The sequence below is a fragment of the Botryllus schlosseri genome, chromosome 1 (genome assembly GCF_051294905.1).
Source record: "Botryllus schlosseri isolate E-star chromosome 1, Bs_hap1, whole genome shotgun sequence".
NCBI classification, from domain to species: domain Eukaryota; kingdom Metazoa; phylum Chordata; class Ascidiacea; order Stolidobranchia; family Styelidae; genus Botryllus; species Botryllus schlosseri.
In genome coordinates, this window is record NC_137236.1 from 8,530,203 (window position 1) to 8,550,108 (window position 19,906).

The 19,906-nt window shown below is 38.0% G+C and overlaps 3 protein-coding genes across 3 annotated transcripts in view; all 3 read left to right on the forward strand.

Moving 5' to 3' along the window:
• The window catches only part of LOC145432981 (uncharacterized), a 15,069-nt gene extending 2,244 nt beyond the window's left edge, over positions 1-12,825 (forward strand). The window contains exons 2-7 of the mRNA XM_080309851.1: positions 255-404; positions 2,746-2,826; positions 2,962-3,129; positions 5,999-6,194; positions 10,685-10,748; positions 12,582-12,825. Coding sequence (XP_080165977.1) covers positions 276-404; positions 2,746-2,826; positions 2,962-3,129; positions 5,999-6,194; positions 10,685-10,748; position 12,582 — 639 coding nt within the window. The 5' untranslated portion in view covers positions 255-275 and the 3' untranslated portion in view covers positions 12,583-12,825. The remainder of the gene's footprint in view (positions 1-254; positions 405-2,745; positions 2,827-2,961; positions 3,130-5,998; positions 6,195-10,684; positions 10,749-12,581) is intronic.
• The window catches only part of LOC145433477 (uncharacterized), a 288,213-nt gene extending 274,787 nt beyond the window's left edge, over positions 1-13,426 (forward strand). Inside the window, exon 7 of the mRNA XM_080310597.1 lies at positions 12,862-13,426. The gene's annotated coding sequence lies outside the window, so the exon portion shown is untranslated. The remainder of the gene's footprint in view (positions 1-12,861) is intronic.
• The window catches only part of LOC145432877 (uncharacterized), an 89,436-nt gene that overhangs the window by 56,015 nt on the left and 13,515 nt on the right, over positions 1-19,906 (forward strand). The window lies entirely within an intron of this gene.

The following is a 19,906-nucleotide window of genomic DNA, read 5'->3' on the forward strand; positions in this document are numbered from 1 at the left end:
TGGTTATTTTTCTTCCACGACGCGTCGAATTGACACTCTTCGAAAACTACTTCGGACTCAGACGGCATCGTATTCAAACTCTTACTGTGTGAGGTGTTGGAGTAATTTCTTGGCTTGACTTTGATTTATCTTTTTGCAATTCACTGATATTTCTTATGAATTTTGGTAATGAAATTCTTCGGTCACACATATATCTTAGGGCTTCTTGTTGGTGGATTGTGAGTTTGTGACCTCACAGCACTTTATTTTCGCAGGATTCCACTCCATCATTCAAAATGGTTCTTTCCTTCGCAGCAGTGGGATTTTTGATCAACCTCTTCGATACAGAATTTATCAAATTGATTGAAGAACTGTATGTCAAGCAGGCTGGTTTGAGGGAGTTATCAGAACGTAAAGTAAAAAAGGTCTGCTGCAGATATATTTTTCTTATGCTATTTATTTGGTTTCATGTTTGCCGTCATTTGAACTTCGAATCACGGTTGACTGATTCGACTATTCTATTTGCTTCTACTTCCAGACGTACTTCATACTACAATAAGTAATCCAGAAATCGATGCCTAGATATCTAACAAAAATAAGTAACCGAACGATTTCTTGTGTGTGCTTGAATTAATAATAATAATGGTTGGGTACTTTGCAGGTGGCCAAATCGTTTGGGGGTTCATTAAATATGTATATGGAACATCTGTTTCAATTTGTATTTGCTCTAGGCAAATACTGCAAATAGTGCTGGCTCACTTAACAGTACAATTAGTTTCGTGGCAAAAGCGAACAAGGTGATACGGGTAGGTTTATCACCCTGTGGGAACCCTAGACCGACGTTTATCATTATTATTATTATTATTATTATTTTTTTGGGGGGGGGCTGACGAAGAACTGTGTCGTTCCTGCCAACGGATATACGCACGCAGATGTTTAATTTTTATGGGCTCTACCATTTCAAATACACTTCCCTCAGCTCTACCTGTAAAACTGATTACGTGAGCAGAGAGAATAATAAAAATTGATGGCAATACATATGTAATTCTCGATCAGGGGTCACCAACACGCGGCCCGCGACGTCATATTTTGCGGCCCGCGGCCCGATTTGAGATTTCAGAAAAATGCTTGGCAAAGCATTTTAAAATGCTGAAATTGATTTCATATTAAACGTACTGTTGTGCCAATGGCGTTAAGCGATTGATTTGAACCATGCCAAAAATTCATATTTTGATGAATATTTTTGATACAATTTATCTCCCTGGTAGCCTACTCGTGCGGCCCCGACCGTATTCTGAAATTTTAATTTTTGCCCTGACACCTGAAAAGTTTGACAACCACCGCTTTAAGTACTTATACAAGTGGTCATCTTCCTGCTTTGATTTGGTCAATTTTGCGGCAAGACCACTTACTGGTTACAATTTGAATTCTGGAAAGTATTAAGCAGTCCATAAGTTTCCATCAAAATTATGAAGGAAATTGTCAGAATAACCATGTACTCTGGAAATATGGAAGTGACTTGTTAATAGATGTGGTTAGAATACCAGTACTTGTACTTTTTCAGAATACTCAAATAAATTTTGCCTACCTCCGCTATTTACTCAAGCGACAATGATTTTTACTACTTCCATTTCTGCCTTAGCAGTTCCTCTACATAGGGTTACCAAACGTCCCCCATTAGGATGATTTGTCCTCCTTTTTTCGGGTTATTGAAAATGTCCTCCGAGGACGCCTAAATGTCCTCATTTTTCAGATTTTGTCTTCTTTTTTTCAGAATAGTAGTGAAACACATGGCAAAATTCGACCGAGATACCATAAAATAGCACTCAACTAACGGTCTGGCGGGTATTTTGGGATCTGAGCTAAAGTTGACCATTTTTAGTCGAATACCTGATAAAGTGAAGGGCACTGAGCAGGAAACTTGACCTATTATTTTAGTCAACCGACTACAAAGTGGAAAAGGTTTACCGTTTTACGGAATATGGTAACCCTATTTTACAAGACTAATTGCTTGTTGTATTTTACATTCGTGTAGTTCGTGCTAAGTTTTCATAAATTTTGATTCTGGAAAATATAAAGTACCATATAAATAAGTGTTCATCTATTTTATAAGTGAAACTGTACGCTCAAGCATTGGCGTTGTCAGAGGTGAAAATCATCAATGCCTCATACAAATAGTTGTTTTGGAAAGCATTTAGTTAATAATTAGTGTGGAGTAAGGTATGCGTCTCCGTGCCAAGTGTATGGGAAGTTTTGCGTAAACATGAGTGACCGTGTTACATGGTCCGCGTTTCTTTATATCCAGAGGTGGTTAGTAACGGAATAATGGATTATTCCTACTTTACTACTTACTCAAGTAGTTATGATTTTAGAGTACTTTTAATTCTATTTGACGGTTTTCATTTTTTAGACAAAACTAGGCCTTGAGTACTCATTTTTTTACTACCTGCATATTGCTTCTTCTACCTCTACTGAGTAGAAATTGAAGGCGTGACTTCTACTTGACTACCGACGATGACTACTTTGACCACAATCTTTTATAACATATGTTTGTACAATGCATATCATATTCCTGAGTAGATATAAAAACAAATAAAAGATATTCTGGAATGAAACTAAAATCGATGTAGTATATGCATTATGCAGAATCAAGAAATCATACTGATTAGCTTACTATTGTACTGTGACTATATGAATAATTATTCAAATGGGTAATCATCGTAACAATCACACCATCTTACTTAATGGAACTAATATTGTGTTCAGATAAGCAAGATCCTGCTCGATTGCACAGAAGAAGAAAACATTGACTGGTCTTTGATTGAGACTTGCTGCAGAGAGTATCAAGTACAATTCCTGATTCGATTCCCAAAATATTTTCAAGCGCATTTACATTTACCTATCATTTTATATGACTTCGAACCCAATCATCTCTTCGGCAGCTATCTTAAAGTATGGAAACAACTGTTTTTCACATTTTAGTTGAATCTCCTGGATATTGTCGTGAATGGTCAGAGACCCTACGAATATTGCAATCGAAATTTGGAGCGCCGGACCGCAATTCCCGTTCCTGTCCATATCCATGCCATGTTTTACGTTGAGAAAGCAGATGAATTCAGGAAAGCGTTAGAAGCATGTCAGCAATGGAAGGTAGTACTTATCATCCAGTATTAGTTGCATTGGATATATGGAACGTTCTTCCGTCGCCATCGCACGTTTATCATTGAATTCTGCCGCACAGTATGAGTCCCCTCCACATGAATCCACATTCCATGCCCGGGATATCTACCGCAGTTGCGGGGTTCGTGATCCCTGGTAATTTGTTTATCTAAAGCAGGGGTGTCAAACTCAACTGGCGTCACGGGTACGGATTTAAATCTTCACAGCAATTGCAGGCCGGTCCAGTCAAATGATGCCAAAATATTTTCTCAAAATACATGCCCTTGCTTTTCACTTGAATGCTCAGTTATAAAGCTTAGACACGTTATATTTATTGCGGTATATCACGTGCCATGTTGATCTATTCCATCAAGATCTTTATTCGCAATCAACCGAATTGGCACGATCACGATGATTGGCCTGTTAAATAGTTTCATAAATTCCCGACGATATAGGTTGCCATGTTGCTATGATTGCTTTGTTTTAGTCGGAATTTGACAATATAGTTCTGTGTGTGTTGTGAGGAATACAAGCGATTTAACTGTACTCGGAGACGTTGAAATTTTGTCCATTACTTTTGCATCGTGATTCGGGTTTCCCCAGAAGCCAAGGAGATGTTGAGTCACAAGCGCAAAAGGAGTGCGACCACAGATATTTAAATTATATTTTTGTGTCATAATTATATTATCCACTTCTGTAGATAACTACTTTGTGGTCCGTTTCCCCACGAAACGGTGAACTCACTGAGCACTTTTTTTGCCTTCTCGGAAGTTAGTGTCAATTAGGGTTACCATATTTTGGGAATCTGAAAGAGGACACTTACACAAATTCAGACTTACGACAAAGGAGTAAAACCCAGAAAAAATTGATAAAATTATTCCAAGTTTAAAGTTGGCCTAATAAAAAAGGGTCCCGATTCTGGCTCAACTCCCAAAAGACTCGCCGAACCGTTACTTCAGTACTTATTTCCAATTTCTCAGTTGAATTTTCACATACATTCAACCAAAAATTTCAAAAAAGGGGACAAATTCTCAAAAAGATGTCATTTGAGCGTGCTGCGGGGACACTTTCAAAAAAGTAAAAAAAATAGGACGTATGGTAGCACCAGTGTTATTGGCAGTGACTTGTTGCTGATGGTGACTTCAGTGTTACTTCAACACCACGGTCGGATGCTTATAATGTGGCCTATGAACAATGAACATGTTCGACATTTTCTGACTTGAGAGAATTTAAGTGTTAAGTCGTACTAAAAATCTAAACATTTGTTAAAAATGTGACGGATAATGCAGCCACTTTTTTCAGAATCGCCTAGAAGGCCAGATGCGGCCCGTGGGTCGTACCCCTGATCTTAAGTATGTTGCAATGCATCATGGCCCCTGGTGAAATGGTCAACAATATTGGTCAGCATCATTGTAATACACAATAATAATAATAATAATAACAATAATAACAAAAGAATTCTGAAGCAAAACACGGACGGCAAATGCAGAATGTGCCACAACCAAAATGAAACTGTAGCACATCTCATGTCCGGCTGTGGTGCACTTGCAGCTGCCGAATACACATGGAGACACAATAGGATTGGTCACTACATTCATCTTGAATTACGCAAACATTTTAACATCACCACTTCGACAAAAAATTGGTACGACTACAGCCCAGCACCAGTGACAGAAAACGAGCAAGTAAAAATTTTGTGGGATGTACCAGTTATAACTGACCGCGAAATCAGAAGCAACCGCCCGGATATAATCGTCAAACTAAAAAAGAAAAGAGAATGCTTATTCATTGAACTGGCTGTCCCAGCTGATCACAACCTACTGCAAAAAGAATCAGAAAAATACTCCAAATACGCAGACCTCAAAATGGAATGTGAAAAAATGTGGCGATGCAAAATAAACATTGTACCGATAGTCATTGGCGCTACAGGAGTCGTGAGCAAAAAACTCATGAGACATATCCAACAAATTCCGGGTAACGTTCGATTTGACATGATCCAAAAGATCACATTATTGGGCACTGTGCACATTCTTCGTAAGGCCTTGAATGCACCACTGGACTAAAATTACACTTGTGAATCACAGCATGATTTCTGTAATTTCGATTCTTCATCTTCAATCATCTCTACCTCTGCTCTGTAACCCTTGCCAATTCTTCATCTGCTGCAATTCTGTAAACTTCTCCATGTATCGCATAGTAATAACAATTTGAATGTATTACTGAAATTTTAAAAATTTACTCCATTCTCGCCATTTTCCTTTGGGGGCAGGTTGCTCCCCGGATTATGTGTGTATTTACCAGTTTTACTGTGAATAAAGAATTTAATAAATATAAGAAAAGCAGAAAAGCAGTCCAAATACGCAGACCACAAAATGGAATGTGAGAAAATGTGGCGATGCAAAATAAACATTGTACCGAAATTCATTGGCGCTACAGGGGTCGTAAGCAAAAAACTCATGAGACACATCCGACAGATTCCGGGTAACGTTTGATTCGACATGATCCAAAAGATCACGTTGTTGGACACTGTGCACATTCTTCGGAAGTCCTTGAGTGCACCACTGGACTAAAATTATACTAGTGAATCACAGCATAATTTCTGTAATTTCGATTCTTCATTTTCAATCATCTCTACCTCTGCTCTGTAACCCTTGCCAATTCTTCATCTACAGCAATTCTGTAATTGACTTCTCCATGTATTGCATAGCAATAACAATTTGACTGCATTACTGAAATTTTAAAAATTTACTCCAATCTCGCCATTTTCCCTTGGGTGCAGGTTACTCCCAGGATTATGTGTGTATTGACCAGTTTCTTACTGTGAAAAAAAGAATATAATAATAATATTTTCTCACTGCAGATCGAATATATCAGATGCATAATAAAAGATGGATATTGTGCTTCACTCGATGAAATTTCTCCTCTCGTCAACAACTCTGATTTGAAGAAAGTAACATTGATATACCGGTGTCAGCGTTATATGTTGAAAGGAGGCGAATTAAGGAAAGCCCAGAAGATTGCAAATGATCTCGATACTGAGTTGGAAGTTTTAAAAGGTGAGTCATTGTTTGGCTGCATCGTATCTTAGATACGTTTTATTAGGTACCTTAAATATGCTCGATCATTTTCATGAAATGGTCAATTCACGTAACAGGTCTAATTCGTTACTAACTCAGCTAAAAATCTTGAGGCTTTAGTTTCATGCATGACGTAGCGTCCTTACCAGGATTACGTGATAGCGCACCCGGTATTCATGAATTATAGTTTCATCAGACATCCCATACTTAATACGATTAATTGTTGTACGAAATCCAGGCGTGATCTCTCACACGTTGCTGATTGTGAGCTTGCATATCAATTTTATCTATTTCGAAGCAAGGCGTCGTTGATCGAAATACGACAAAAACTACTTTTTACATGACCATATCAAATATGCAAAAATTACTATCCACCATAAAAACTGCTGATGTAGAAGTAGTATACGAACAAAACTATTTGAGTTTGCGAAACAAGTATATGATAATTAGTACTACTACAGAAAATCACAAGTAGGCTACTGTGCTGCTGATCAGACATGGGGTAATCACGATTCGTAATCGTAATCGATTACGACGATTACAGCATTTTCAAGCAATCGTAATCGCAATCGATTACATTCGAAAAAATTCCGAAGTAATCGCAATCGTAATCGACTATTTCACAGATCTAATCGATTACTTGGTGTGTTTACGATTACTTCGTATTTGCACAAGGACTATGACATGAACGGAACAGTGAACATTCCTGAACAATACGATATCATCATTTTCAAATGTTACTGCCCATTATTATATCACATGTATTGGCTTTACTCGTCATTGCGTAGCGAATTATCCAAACGTAGCAAATAGTTATTCGATGTACATGTATTTGTGTGATTGTAACATAAGAACACCGCCCATGCCTTATGTCAGGTGATCAATACACTCAGTAATCCACTACCTCGCTGCAGGATAATAATCACAACTTCATCTGGTTTCAAATAGTAACGTATGTAGTGATGTTTGGTTGGTTATGCTTTGTTGAATGCAGTTGACCGCTACTGCTTGGAGAAAAGTAGGCTTCTTTACTCACACCGGACAAAGATTTGAAATTTTTTACTCGTCAAATCGAACATGACGATTTCCCCATCGAAGCATGAAAAATCAACGGCTGCTGATACATATCATAACCGAGTCGTTATTTGCCGCAATACCTTTATTGTAGGTATATTTTTATGTCCTCTTTCATATTCTCATATGTTCCTACTTGAAACCTCCACCAATCGGTATTTCGCAATTCCTTACTCAACATCTGGATCTGACACCATAGCCACACGCTTATACACCATGCAAGCTTGAGTTGCAGCAAGAATCAGGACCAAAACAGCAAAAGTTGATTAGGCCCATATGACGGATTGTCAATCAAACTTCTGGCAGGTGAGAAGTCCCCCAGACCCCCATTAACGGTCGGGCTTTTGTCATAACTGGAATACAAGTTTCGAGGCGATGTGGATTAGCTGTGTATTTGCGAAAACTTTTTCAAGTTCAGGACTTAATTTCATCTATTATAGTGGTAATTGCATATATTGCTATGGATTTTTGATCCTATTTCAGCCCCGTGGTTAGATATACCGGTTGAGCTGGGAAAGGTGGTGTCTTCAAAATATAAGGGGAAAAAATAATATAATCACACCATCTTCGGGCGGCGTGTCAAATTCGTAACATCCTGTCTGCTGTATAGTAAAAAGATATTGAAGTAACCCAAACGGAGCAGCCCATCAGAAAACAAAACGAAATCTTTCGTGAGTCGCACACACAAATTTTCACTTCTTCGCGGGGCGCATCATTTTCCTCTTTAGGTGCCCCGGGTGACATTTATATTGCCATGACCTGATTAAGAGCAAGAAAAGATTATTCGTCACGCACACTCAGCACGGTTATGGGCAATGTATGCATACAAAGTTTCGGCCACGGTATACTTCGTGAAGTCATGAAGTCATGTTGACCGAAACTGCATATGTCTTGATGTGTCGTGGCACAATAATGACTCGCGCCGAAATGGCTACTTCTATTTCTATAAATAATGAATATTGTTTCTCGAGGGCGAGAGGTATGCATATCCAAATCAAAATATTCAGCGAAATTCAATCGCGAAGCTAGAAGAGAATTTTCAAGTTGATTAAACCTCTCGAAAATACTCTATTATATTTGTGGATTTATAAAATAATTTTGTGTCCCCGTCGAGCTTTCCCCCCACCCTATTTGGAGTTTTGTTTACGGCCCTGCCTAGAATTAAAATCGTTGTGTGCGAAAAATCGTTAGCTATAGGTTTGAGCAATGGGTATATTATGACGTAAATAGCAGATGACGTCATGATGACACATTTACAAAGAAAGTTGATCTTTCGTGAGACCCTCCATCACAATGGTTATATTGTTTCCCAATATGTGTTCAAAGATAAATGTAATGTAATGTAAATGTAATCGTGAGTAATCGTGATTACTTTTTCAGCGTAATCGTAATCGACTACTTCCATATTTTGCTGTAATCGTAATCGTAATCGCAATCGATTACATTCACGTAGTAATCACCCCATGTCTGCTGCTGATAGTAAATCTACCGTTAAGGGGCATGATAAAGATATATCGAGCTTGATAAGGGTGCGATGAGTCAAAGAAACTTGTAAACCACTTTCATATACTTATATAACTATGGATCGAATTTAATACTGCATTTAGGTTGTTTGTGATATCTGGTGACCATTCGGACTCCGATTGCTTCTGAGAGTCGCTAACACGTGTTCATGAATGATTAAAGGCAGTCAAAGTAGTCAAAGTTAAGACTCATGTAGAAATATAAATAGCGCCGTAAGCTGCTGCTGATATACAAGTAGAAGAAGCAATTTCCAAGTAATCACAAATTGACTTGAGGTGGAAATAGAAAATGTATTCGTCTGAAATGTAGTGAAATAAGTAGTGTCAAGAAGTAGATTTGGTTGATGGGCCGCATACTTTTAGCGGTTTATAGGAGATATCCACTTTCGAAATTGCAAGATACATCTTCGCAGCAAATGCAAAATGACTAATGACACTGCAAGTGAGTGGAATCTTTGAAAGTATGTTAATGCAGTTACCGTGATTCATGCGCTATGTAAGGCGGCCCCCATAAGAATTTCATCAAAAACGATGACGAATACGCAGCTAGGAACAACTTGATACTTTTCAAAATCAATATTGTATAAAGTAAGTAGTTTTGACCAACATCTGTGACCAGAAGTAAAAACAGAAGTAGTCTAAAATAACAACCCATTGATTAAGTGATGCAAGTAGACAGCAGTTGAGTGGTCTAATAACGCAGAGTTACTTTGTTATTGACCACCTCTCTGCAGGATTCATGGCTTTATGTTTTACAGGATCCCACTTTTTATATTGGCGTTGATACGAACCATTTCATTATCGTGTAGTACCGTGATTAGAATGCTTATTCCAGGAATTTACGTTGATGTACATAGTGCATTCTTCAGGTACAACTAAATTATAATCAGCAACACTGCTACGGTTACGAAATCGTTTTGTCCAACCCGATCAAGTACTATAATTCTGAAAATCGAATTCGGGATTACTATGTTCAATTTACTTTTGATTTGAAAACGAATATGCGAGTTCATATTAGTTTTGCGAAAGAATTCCACAAAACGTGGATCTGGTGCTAAATTTCATCGAACATAGATTTAGTGAGATAAATCGATTTGAAAATACGTAAATATTCATCTGCATATTGCAGGAATGCTTTTCAAATGTACCAAAGTTATTTTCACTTATTCGCATATCTAATTGGATTAGATATGCGTGAAATACATTCTACCGTCGGGGCATCATATTGCATGTACTTTCTCGTTTCAAAATACCCAATGACATAACTATAACACATTAAAAGGCGATGCACTCTAAATATGATGTCTTCTGAAATAAAAGTTGAGAGTGTGAACATTTTGTCAGCAATTAACCCTCGAAAGCAACCGTTTCGAACGGAAAGTAGAACAAATATTATCACGATTTTGCTACATCACTTTATACATCTCTTTGATTTTGAGGTCACGCGTCATCTCTTCCGCCTGGCTTTTGATCAGAGGTCGATTTCTGATTCATCCGAAGATGGATTTGCATCTCTACTTTAACATAACAATTTTCGTAACTTTCCATTTTCATGCGACTTTTTGATCCAATTTCAGCCATTACCGGATTGGACCTTGATATGGACACGATATAAAATTGAATAGAGATTAGTACTTGGATTTGAATGTATCATCAGGGATAGTAGTCGGATATAAAATAGTAGATAAGCGCAGTTTCATACTTACCATAACTAAACCACCCTATATCGTAGGACAAAATTCATTTATATTATTATTGATTATTTCAAGTCGCTCCAAGCCAGATGACTGTTTCACCAACAGCACAATTCATAGGATGCATACATCTTTTACTAACAAATATCTTATATCTGTAAATTCTTTTTCATTTTAGTGCCACCATTCGCCTTCAATGTTAAAGATGCCTGGCAGAGACTCGACTTCGATTTTTGTGAGTGGTGAGTAGATGCTGCGAAGTCTGATCGTTCTAAAATGAGAGTTGAGATTTATCCTCCAATTACATTGTCGATCCATTCCCGTGCACATCCGGTTTCAAAAACGGCCTAGAAATATTGTTACACTTTCCGTGTAATAATCAAATTATTATACAATATTAATTATTGTGATGTCGGATGGTGACGTCATAAGGATGACACGCGACACACCACACGTATCTTCGATAAAAATAACTTTGTTTTCCCGCAATAATATAACAGCGTTGTCATGCATCATTTTAGATCGAGTCGCAACAAACTTATCACATTATTCCTAGTTTTGCCAAAAAACTGATAATTGTGAAGTAGAGATAAAAGTAGTCAGTAATAATAAACGCTTCAGTAAGTGGTGAAAGTGGGAAAAACGTACTTTTGTACTTTGAAAAAGTTGAAGAACTTGGTTACTGACCACTTCCGCTAATGTGCAATAGCAAATTTGATCTTCGGCAGTAATGTGTCTCTTCAATGCAGGGTTACTTGCTGCATTCAGACTACGCAGATAATGGTCGTAACATGTTGTCGCATAATTTTTATGGAAACCATCAAAATAGTCATGGATTGAACCCGAACAGAAGTTGTAGTAATCCCGGAATTTGTTTACTCGGGTGCATGTAGCAATAGTGTAAATGACGGTTTCAAAAATACTGAAGTGTGTCAATTTGAAGTATTATTACTGGGACTGGTTGTCGCATAATTTTATTAGGTAATCGCAAGTGAAAACTTACAAATTTCCTGCTTTTGCAAACTCGATGAGAACTAGAATCACAGTTATAATTTGTTTTCCAACATATAGTAGAATTAGAATTGATGCTACAAATTTATTTCCAAATCATAGTAGAATTATAATTATCGCATTTCTTTTTTAAAATACATAAAAACTTTAGTTATAGCTATACATTTTTCCAAATTAGATTGTAATTAGAATTCAATCCGCAAGAACTAGGTCATCGAATCCAGTTCCATTACTATCAAATAATGGTTCGTTTTTATGAGCAGGATAATAGAAAATCTCTGTACAACAAGCTAGGCTCGTTTCCCGCTCTGCAGTTCTCTCAGTAGCATTTTCAGGAAAAGCAGAGATAGGTTTTGAATTAAAACGAGAACATATAAAAATTTCACAAATTAGCTGAGAATTAGAGCAGAGAATCATTTCAGAAAATAGATTCAAAATAGGTCACCGGCATTACCCTCTAATCAGGCTACTTAGACAACTAGAGTTATCTAAGTCTGATAGCAGTACACTTATCGTCACCTATCTTAGGCTACGTTGAAGAAGAAACGCGTTCCTTATTTTCATGAATTTGCACTGATACAGATGATCATTGGAATAGAAAATATACTTTCCATCAAACAAGATGTTGAGCTACTTTTCAAATGTCATTGATACTCGCGATTGTTAACTGCACCGCAATTTCCCTAATTGAAATGTAAACTGTCAACAAAGTCCTCTAGCTATCACACCGTCCCAGCCAATAGCGCAACCTGAGATATGATGTGTTGCTGGCAGTTTTATTTTCACGAAATTCCTATACTGACTGTATATGGTACCTAATATAAGATTGTGTACCGATGAAACCTGACAATCGTCTTGCGGGAATAGAAATGCACAATCCACCTGTCGACTGAATCCCTACAATCCATTCGACTATGAGCCCAGGTCATCTACAAAAAGTCGAATTGTATTTTGTGCAGTGTAATGACGCGCGAACGGTCCATCTCCGGCTCATAGCACGAATAGTTTGGAGACGTGATTGATTAACCAGGATATTGATTTATTCGGAGGTACTTGCTTTTCAGAGAGAAGAGAAGGCGATAAATGCAACAACGTCAATCGTGTACAAGAGCCAACATTTCGTCATCAAATATTGAGATATGGAGAGCAGAATTACTGCCTTTCATTTAGGAAGTTAAAACTGGCCATTTCATGTTTAATTGATGCAATTTCTCGATGCTAGTTATATAGTGCATATTGCATTTTACAATTAGGTACCCAAACCTGTTGCAAAAAATTTCACAACTCGATGAAAACAATGGTAATAGCTTAAACTAAATACCCTAAATACGTCCGACAATGAAGGTTTCACGGTGATTTGAATATGCAGATGGTTTTACTACAGTAGAGTTCAAGCCGTCATGCTGTTGCTTTTTTTGCTATTATAAAGATTGGTTAGCAAAGTATAATTGAATAGCGGGATAAAATAAATATATTTCATCGTCTTAGACCTTAAAAGTAATTGACTATAATCGAAGTTACGTAAAAAGCATTAATATGGAAAAATGAAGAAAAAAATTGGTATAATCTGTGTAATGTGTACTGTGTACTGTGTACTGTGTAGTGTGTACCAGAGTTGGATCAATTGTAATTTGTAATTGTAATTGAATGTAATTAATTACATTTTTCAATGTAATTGTAATGTAATTGTAATTGAAGCATTTTTATTTTGTGTAATTGTAATTGTAATTGTAATTTGACAAAAATTTTGCTCAATTACAATTTCAATTACATTAAATTGCTATTGAGACCTGTCAAGCACAACATAAAATAATTGACTTATAATGCATTCTCTTTAAATGTCGACAAGGAATTTGATGGATCCATTCGAGGAAGCCCTTGACTGCGCCCTTGCAGGCGAAGTTTTTTTTATTTTTACCGCTAGGCTGGTATCGGCTGCCATTGTATACAATTATTAGATTACTAACCAACGGGAGGATTCGCAGCACGTGACTCACGATTGAATACGCCGAGAGGCGAACTGCTGAGCCGGCTAAAAGCAGCAGAATTGATAGTTCAATTGCTGGCGATCCAAGCGTCGAAATTTGATATGTATGGTCCTAATCGCACTGATTCCGCAATAAAAGTATATTTCCAGGCAATGGTACCATCCCAAAATAGTCGTGAAAGTCTGGGAATCAGCATTGTTCTGAACAATCGCTGGGCGTAATTGGTCATTGTTGTGGTCATGCTGCTGCGGCGCTCTCACTTTTCAGAACAGTCGGCCCTAAACGGCTATTTTGGAGCAGTTACATTGCCCTGACGAGATTTTAATTTGTATTTTCGGAATTAGTGCATCAATAGCTTACGATAAAGACCAGATGCATCAAATTTAGACGCTTGGATCGCCAGCTCTAGGACTACAAAGTTTGCTGCTTTTAGCCGGCTCTGCAGTACGTTTGTCGGTGCATTCATCCGTGACTCACATCTTGCGCATCTATCCGTGGGTTGGCAATCTACAATACGATTTCAGACCACGATGCTGCACCGTTACTTCGTCTGGCTAACTAACCAGACCACTGGATATTATATAACGTCTTATCTGACAAAGCACGGTTTTGTTTTTACTCCACATCCTCATTCCAACGTCCCTCGATAAAAATAATAATATTTCTTTATTTATATAATATATATACGCAAATTGAACACGTGCATATATTATAATACTTTTTTCAACGACATACTGCATACTGGAATAGTTCGAAAACGTTTTTTCTTTTTATTAATTACCGGGTATTTTCGCATCATGAATGAAACATGAATACTTGAATTGTTGTTAATTACGACGCTACGGTTGTCAAGGAGCACGGTTGAATTTATGATTATTCAATTACATGTTCAACAGCAGCAATTGTAATTGTAATTGTAATGTAATTGAAGCATGCAAGGAGTAATTGTAATTGTTATTTGATATTTTTAGCATGAAGTAATTGTAATTGTATTGTAATTGAAACATGCATGAAAGTAATTGTAATTGTAATTGTAGTTGAACTGAAATAATGTAATTGATCCAACTCTGGTGTGTACTATGTAGTGTCGTTACGTTTTTTGCGATGGATTATGATAGATATTAAATACTTCGAAAAACATCAAACAAAGTATAAAATATAGAATTTTGTTGAAAATAAATGTAGTTTAGTGTAAGAAATCTATTGCAATGTCAATTATGTAGAATTCTTCATGTTCCATCATGATCTTGTGACCTTTTCCTATATCTATTGTACAGTTGACTTCAGAAGAGTGTTGAAAGGTAAACTTATTGAGTCTAGAACTTCCATTACCAAGATATTCATGACCTTTGATATTATTCTGTAGAATGACGGTCGCTGTACTTCAAGCCAACGATTTTTCTTGCTTCTATGACCAATGATCATGTTTTCTACGACCTTGGTGTTTTTAAATGCTTCAAGCATAATATAAATTGGCTTATCCCTCTAGATGTGCTTGTTTATTATTGATATGTGATTAATCGTTTCTCAATTACTTAATGCACCATAGTTAACTTAAAAAGAGGCAAATTGTGAATCCTAACAATCGAAATTTCAGATAATTCTATGAATGTGATACAATATTCCCTTTTTACTGAGATATTATGATTTGCTGCTTGACATTCTATAAATTACTCTTACTGTTCAAGATAGCGTAATGGTCAAGCGTCCGGCTTCTTGATCGGTAGGTCTTGGGTTCGATTCCCGGCCGGGTCAGACCAAAAACCTGATTAGTAACTTTGGTATCCATGGCTTCCCTGCTTGGCGCTCATGCATTACTGGGATAGCATGGAGGGGTGGTGCATGAGTTGGAAAGCCGTAAAGGCTATATTTGCACTTCCATGTCCAGCGGCATATGCACATCATGCACTCATGGTATTCATATGCGCAGATGGTGTGTATGTGTATCCATGAGTCGGTGTATATTAGGGTTACCATATTTTTGTGTACCAAATTCCGGACGCTCTTTAGCACCACCAAGCGGATTTCAAAATGAGGTATGAGCACATTGTCGATCATTATGACGTCACGCCAGCGAAGCTTTGTCTATCGACTAGAGGCGGTCACGATCCCGTTCAGGAAGTGTAACCAGGGCGGAAGTCACATTTTTTCAGTCCCCTCCGACCCAAATAAACACTGATCTTGGACCCACCGGATGTTAGGCCCACCGTAGGGTAATCAATGCAACTTCTGAACCCTACCAATATGCATCTGGTCGTTGAATGATATAAACAAATTCTGTCAAAAATATTGTTTCTTCTATATGTTACTATATAATATTGATCCTCTCTACGCCCACGTGATCAGAGTTAGTAGTTTAGCTGGTCGAGGATGAAGACTTCGAAAATGCAAGGAACGTAATTGCTTATCGTTAGTCATGTTCATGTCACACAGAAAAGATTGTTTGTCAACCTACTGACGGTGCGCACTGCACCACTGAGCTGTATAAACACAGCACACCTGGTGGTTTCCAACCTCTTATGGTCGCGACTACATTTCCAATTTGAAAATGTTCCGAAGTCCAGCTCAAAATTTGATGAACTACTTACTAATTAAATGTAGGCACATTTGCCCGGACTTACTCACGGCTTATTTTGGTAGCTGATCACGCTCAACATCTTCGCGAGTCCCAGAATAAAGGCAAACTATAGTATATCCCCATGTTAAGAACCGCTATCTTTGAATAAAGCATCCAAACCCAAACGGCCTAAACCGCCTCCATGAATATACCGTTATCTTGTAATTGCGATTACAGTCAGACTTATTTCTGTACATGAATGTTATTTTTATTTATTTTTGATCGCAGATTTTGCTAGGCTGGTAGTTCCCATATTAAAATCAATGTACGTGGTTCTAAATCGCGCGCAGCGCGAAGAAAAATTCTGATGATTTACGAAAAAATTTTGAGCATTCTTCATGCCTTCAAATTTCCGGACATTTGGGTTTATTTTAGAAATTCCTCCAGGACGCAGTTTTAACAGTGAAATTCCGGACATGTCCGGGAAATTCCGGACGTATGGCAACCCTAGTGTATATGCCGCAAAAACATCAAGGACAAAAATAAACTACGTCCTGTCCTGCGTCTTTTGTCCATTGTGACTAATTTTCTATTATACTGACATTATCCACAACTCCTTATAACTCAGAGTATTGTTAATGACTTCTAATAAGTATCTTCATCTTAGACTTAGTGAGTAGTGGCTGGATTTCCGTGATTTTATGTTGTATTGGGCTGCGTTTTCATGTTATGAAATGTATGTAACTGATTTGAAATAAATAATAATTACTTATTTGAGCCTCGCATTTTCGTTGTGTCATTGTCAATCAATTTTCCCTCTAGTTTTTCACTAGTCTGCGCGCACTCAAAAAGGTCATCCGGGGCATACGTAGGCCCGGGTTATCACTTCGGCTTCCTTGCGCGCAGCTTAGATTTTCTGTTCGCAGAGACCGTTTCAGGACTGTGCAATTGTGCAGTACACGCGCGCAGCTTAGAGGGAACAGTGCTCTCATGTTTTTGCGTCAATATGACAAGGAATACGGTAAATGTTATTTGAGTAGCTTGTGTGTGTATTTTACTAGTTTGCTAATCCCGGGAAATCTCTTTCTTATTGACATTTATACGACTCAGCAGATCGACATAGCAGCCTATTCACTGTCATTGTAAACGGATGGCCGAATCGCAGCTGTCCTCACACCGGGCGTGTTGTCTTCGCATGGCATCATTACCTTTTTTCAAATAGTTGATTTGTTGTTGGAGTACTTCTTATTATACCCGTCCCCAATAAAGTTTAGCAACCCAAACAACTTGAGAGTATCAAAACATGGTGTGTATTAGTTGAATTTGAACCAGCAGCATGCAAAGTGAATGAGAACTGAGTCAACGAGAACTTGAAATGCGGAGCCACGTTTCTGGGATACGGGCGATGGCTCGGTAAAATCAGAAACTTGAATCTTTTTATTGGAAGCTTTTTGGATAGAAGCGAGCTTTCTCTTGGTACCTTGCTAGCATTGCTAGCAAAATCAGGACCCTATTTCTTCATTAGTTGTTTGATAATCCTTATGCGTTGAACTGGATTTTCGCCAAAATGGAGTGATGCCTATGTTTATCTCCAATGTCACAAATGGCAGGACCGTTTTACAGTTGCGGCTCGTCCTATAGGGCAACTGCGGCATTGCCCCACCTAAAATTCTGTTCAATAACAATTCTTTACCATTTATAGACGCACAGCAATCTATATCAGTGTTGGGATCGAGTCACTACCTTCGAGTCACGAGTCATTTCGAGTCATTGCCCATTTTGACTCGAGTCAAGTCAAGTCAATCGATTTTCAAAGGTGACTCGAGTCAAGTCAAGTCACTCGATTTTTGGAGGTGACTCGAGTCAAGTCGAGTCAAGTCAAGTCAAGTCACGAGTCAAGTCACAATTCAAGTCAAGTTGCCTTTTCGAAGTATGGGGCATGATGATGTCATTGCATTTTGATAGCTGTCTGAAATACAGATTGAGTGGTCATTGATTTTGAACCGATGAACGAATATAGAGTTAAATATGCACGCAAGAAGGCGCTGTATCGCTCACATATACGTAGAACTGCTAAACCACAGTTTATAGTTACCAGCCAAACTAGAGAATAGATACGATTTGATAGGATGCGATACATTACGCATTTACAAATCGATATGATGCAATTCGAGCCTGCGTCAATGGATGAGGACTATATAAAATATATTCAAATTCAATTTCATATATTCGATTTCAATTTCAATAAAACAAGAGGTTTGGTTAAGGCAAAAACAGAGATTAATTACTTTATTATACTAGTTTACGACAACGTAAGCTGTAAGCTTCGATCATGTCGTTTGCGGTCAATTTATTTGCACGATTATTAAATGATTGGAAATGATTGGTCGCTCTCACGGTTAGACCAGCGTTTCGCGAACAATCCGAACATATGCATGATTAAGTGATTTTCATCGACACCGATTACTTGATGACTTGAAATTGACTCGTGAATTTTGCTCCGAGTCACGAGTCAATCCATATTTCTGATACGTCGAGTCAAGTCAAGTCAAGTCATTTTAGCAAAGTGACTCGAGTCAAGTCAAGTCATTCGAAAAAGGTGACTCGAGTCTGACTCGAGTCAAGTCATGACTCGAGTCATCCCAACACTGATCTATATATGCCGAAATCACAGTGAAAATCGTATTCTTTTTGTCCTTCCACTTGTAAATGCCCATATATTGCGAAGTCTCTGCGAAAATCGAAGTCTCTTCCGTGTTTTCGCTTTGCGAATGCCTAGCCGGGGCATGCCCCGGTAGCGCTCATAACAAGCTTTCACTGTCTATTCTCTCAAAGCCGCGCACAATAAAGAAACAGTGATTTACTCTCTCCTATTCATAAAATTACCGAGCAGGTGGGGCAACATAGCCTGGTTACCCTTAAGGTGTGATGTAATTATCGTATCTATATCTGAGCTCAGTTACCGTCATATGCGTTTAGTCGACCTTTGCTGGTATAGGTCAATTTTGTTGGTGTTTCACCATATGGTAATTCTTGAAACTTGGTATGTCATGTCGTGATGGGGGTATTTAACACTGCCCCAAGTTTCAGGGTTTCTACTTAAAGTTTAGGGTAGTAATTCCGTTTCCGAATTTGAGTGTGTGGTGATCCGTCATGTATCGCAAACATATTTTACGCAAAGCCGGTATTGGTCTCCATTGATTTTAACGATGCTCCTTACCTAGATCCGTCATGAGCTTTTGCATGGTATGTCTTGATTTTACTATCGATCGCTGTGCCAAGTCTCAAGATTGGCACTCAATGATTAGTGCAGCAATTTCGTTATCAAGGTCGAGTATGGTAGAGATGTGCGCTGATCTGACACTACCTAACCTACCTAACGCATTGCAGATTTCACGCAAAAGCCGGTGTATCTGTGTTAAAGCTAACTGTGTTCCATACCGAGATCGGTGATGAGATGATGATATCATGAAACAGTTTACTAACAACATCGGTTTGCATTCAAATATTTACTTTTATTTTATATTCTCCAATGTGAATTTCACCGTGAAATTGTGGCGTTCAGGCCATTTGCTTACAATTACAACCCCTGTGAAGCGCGATAGCTGTTTCGTTTTGGATGGCGGCTAACAGCTGATCGCTTGATCAGCCTATTCCTCAGTAAATTTTAGGCGAAATTCGGTGTTGGTCTGTTCGTATTAATTTTGACAGTGGACCATACCGAAAACTGTCATGAGGCTACTTCTCGATGATTTCATGTAACAGTGTACCAAGTTTTCGACTTTCATCCACGTAATTATTCGGCAATATATTTTCCAAAGGCGATTTTGCAGCAGACATATAG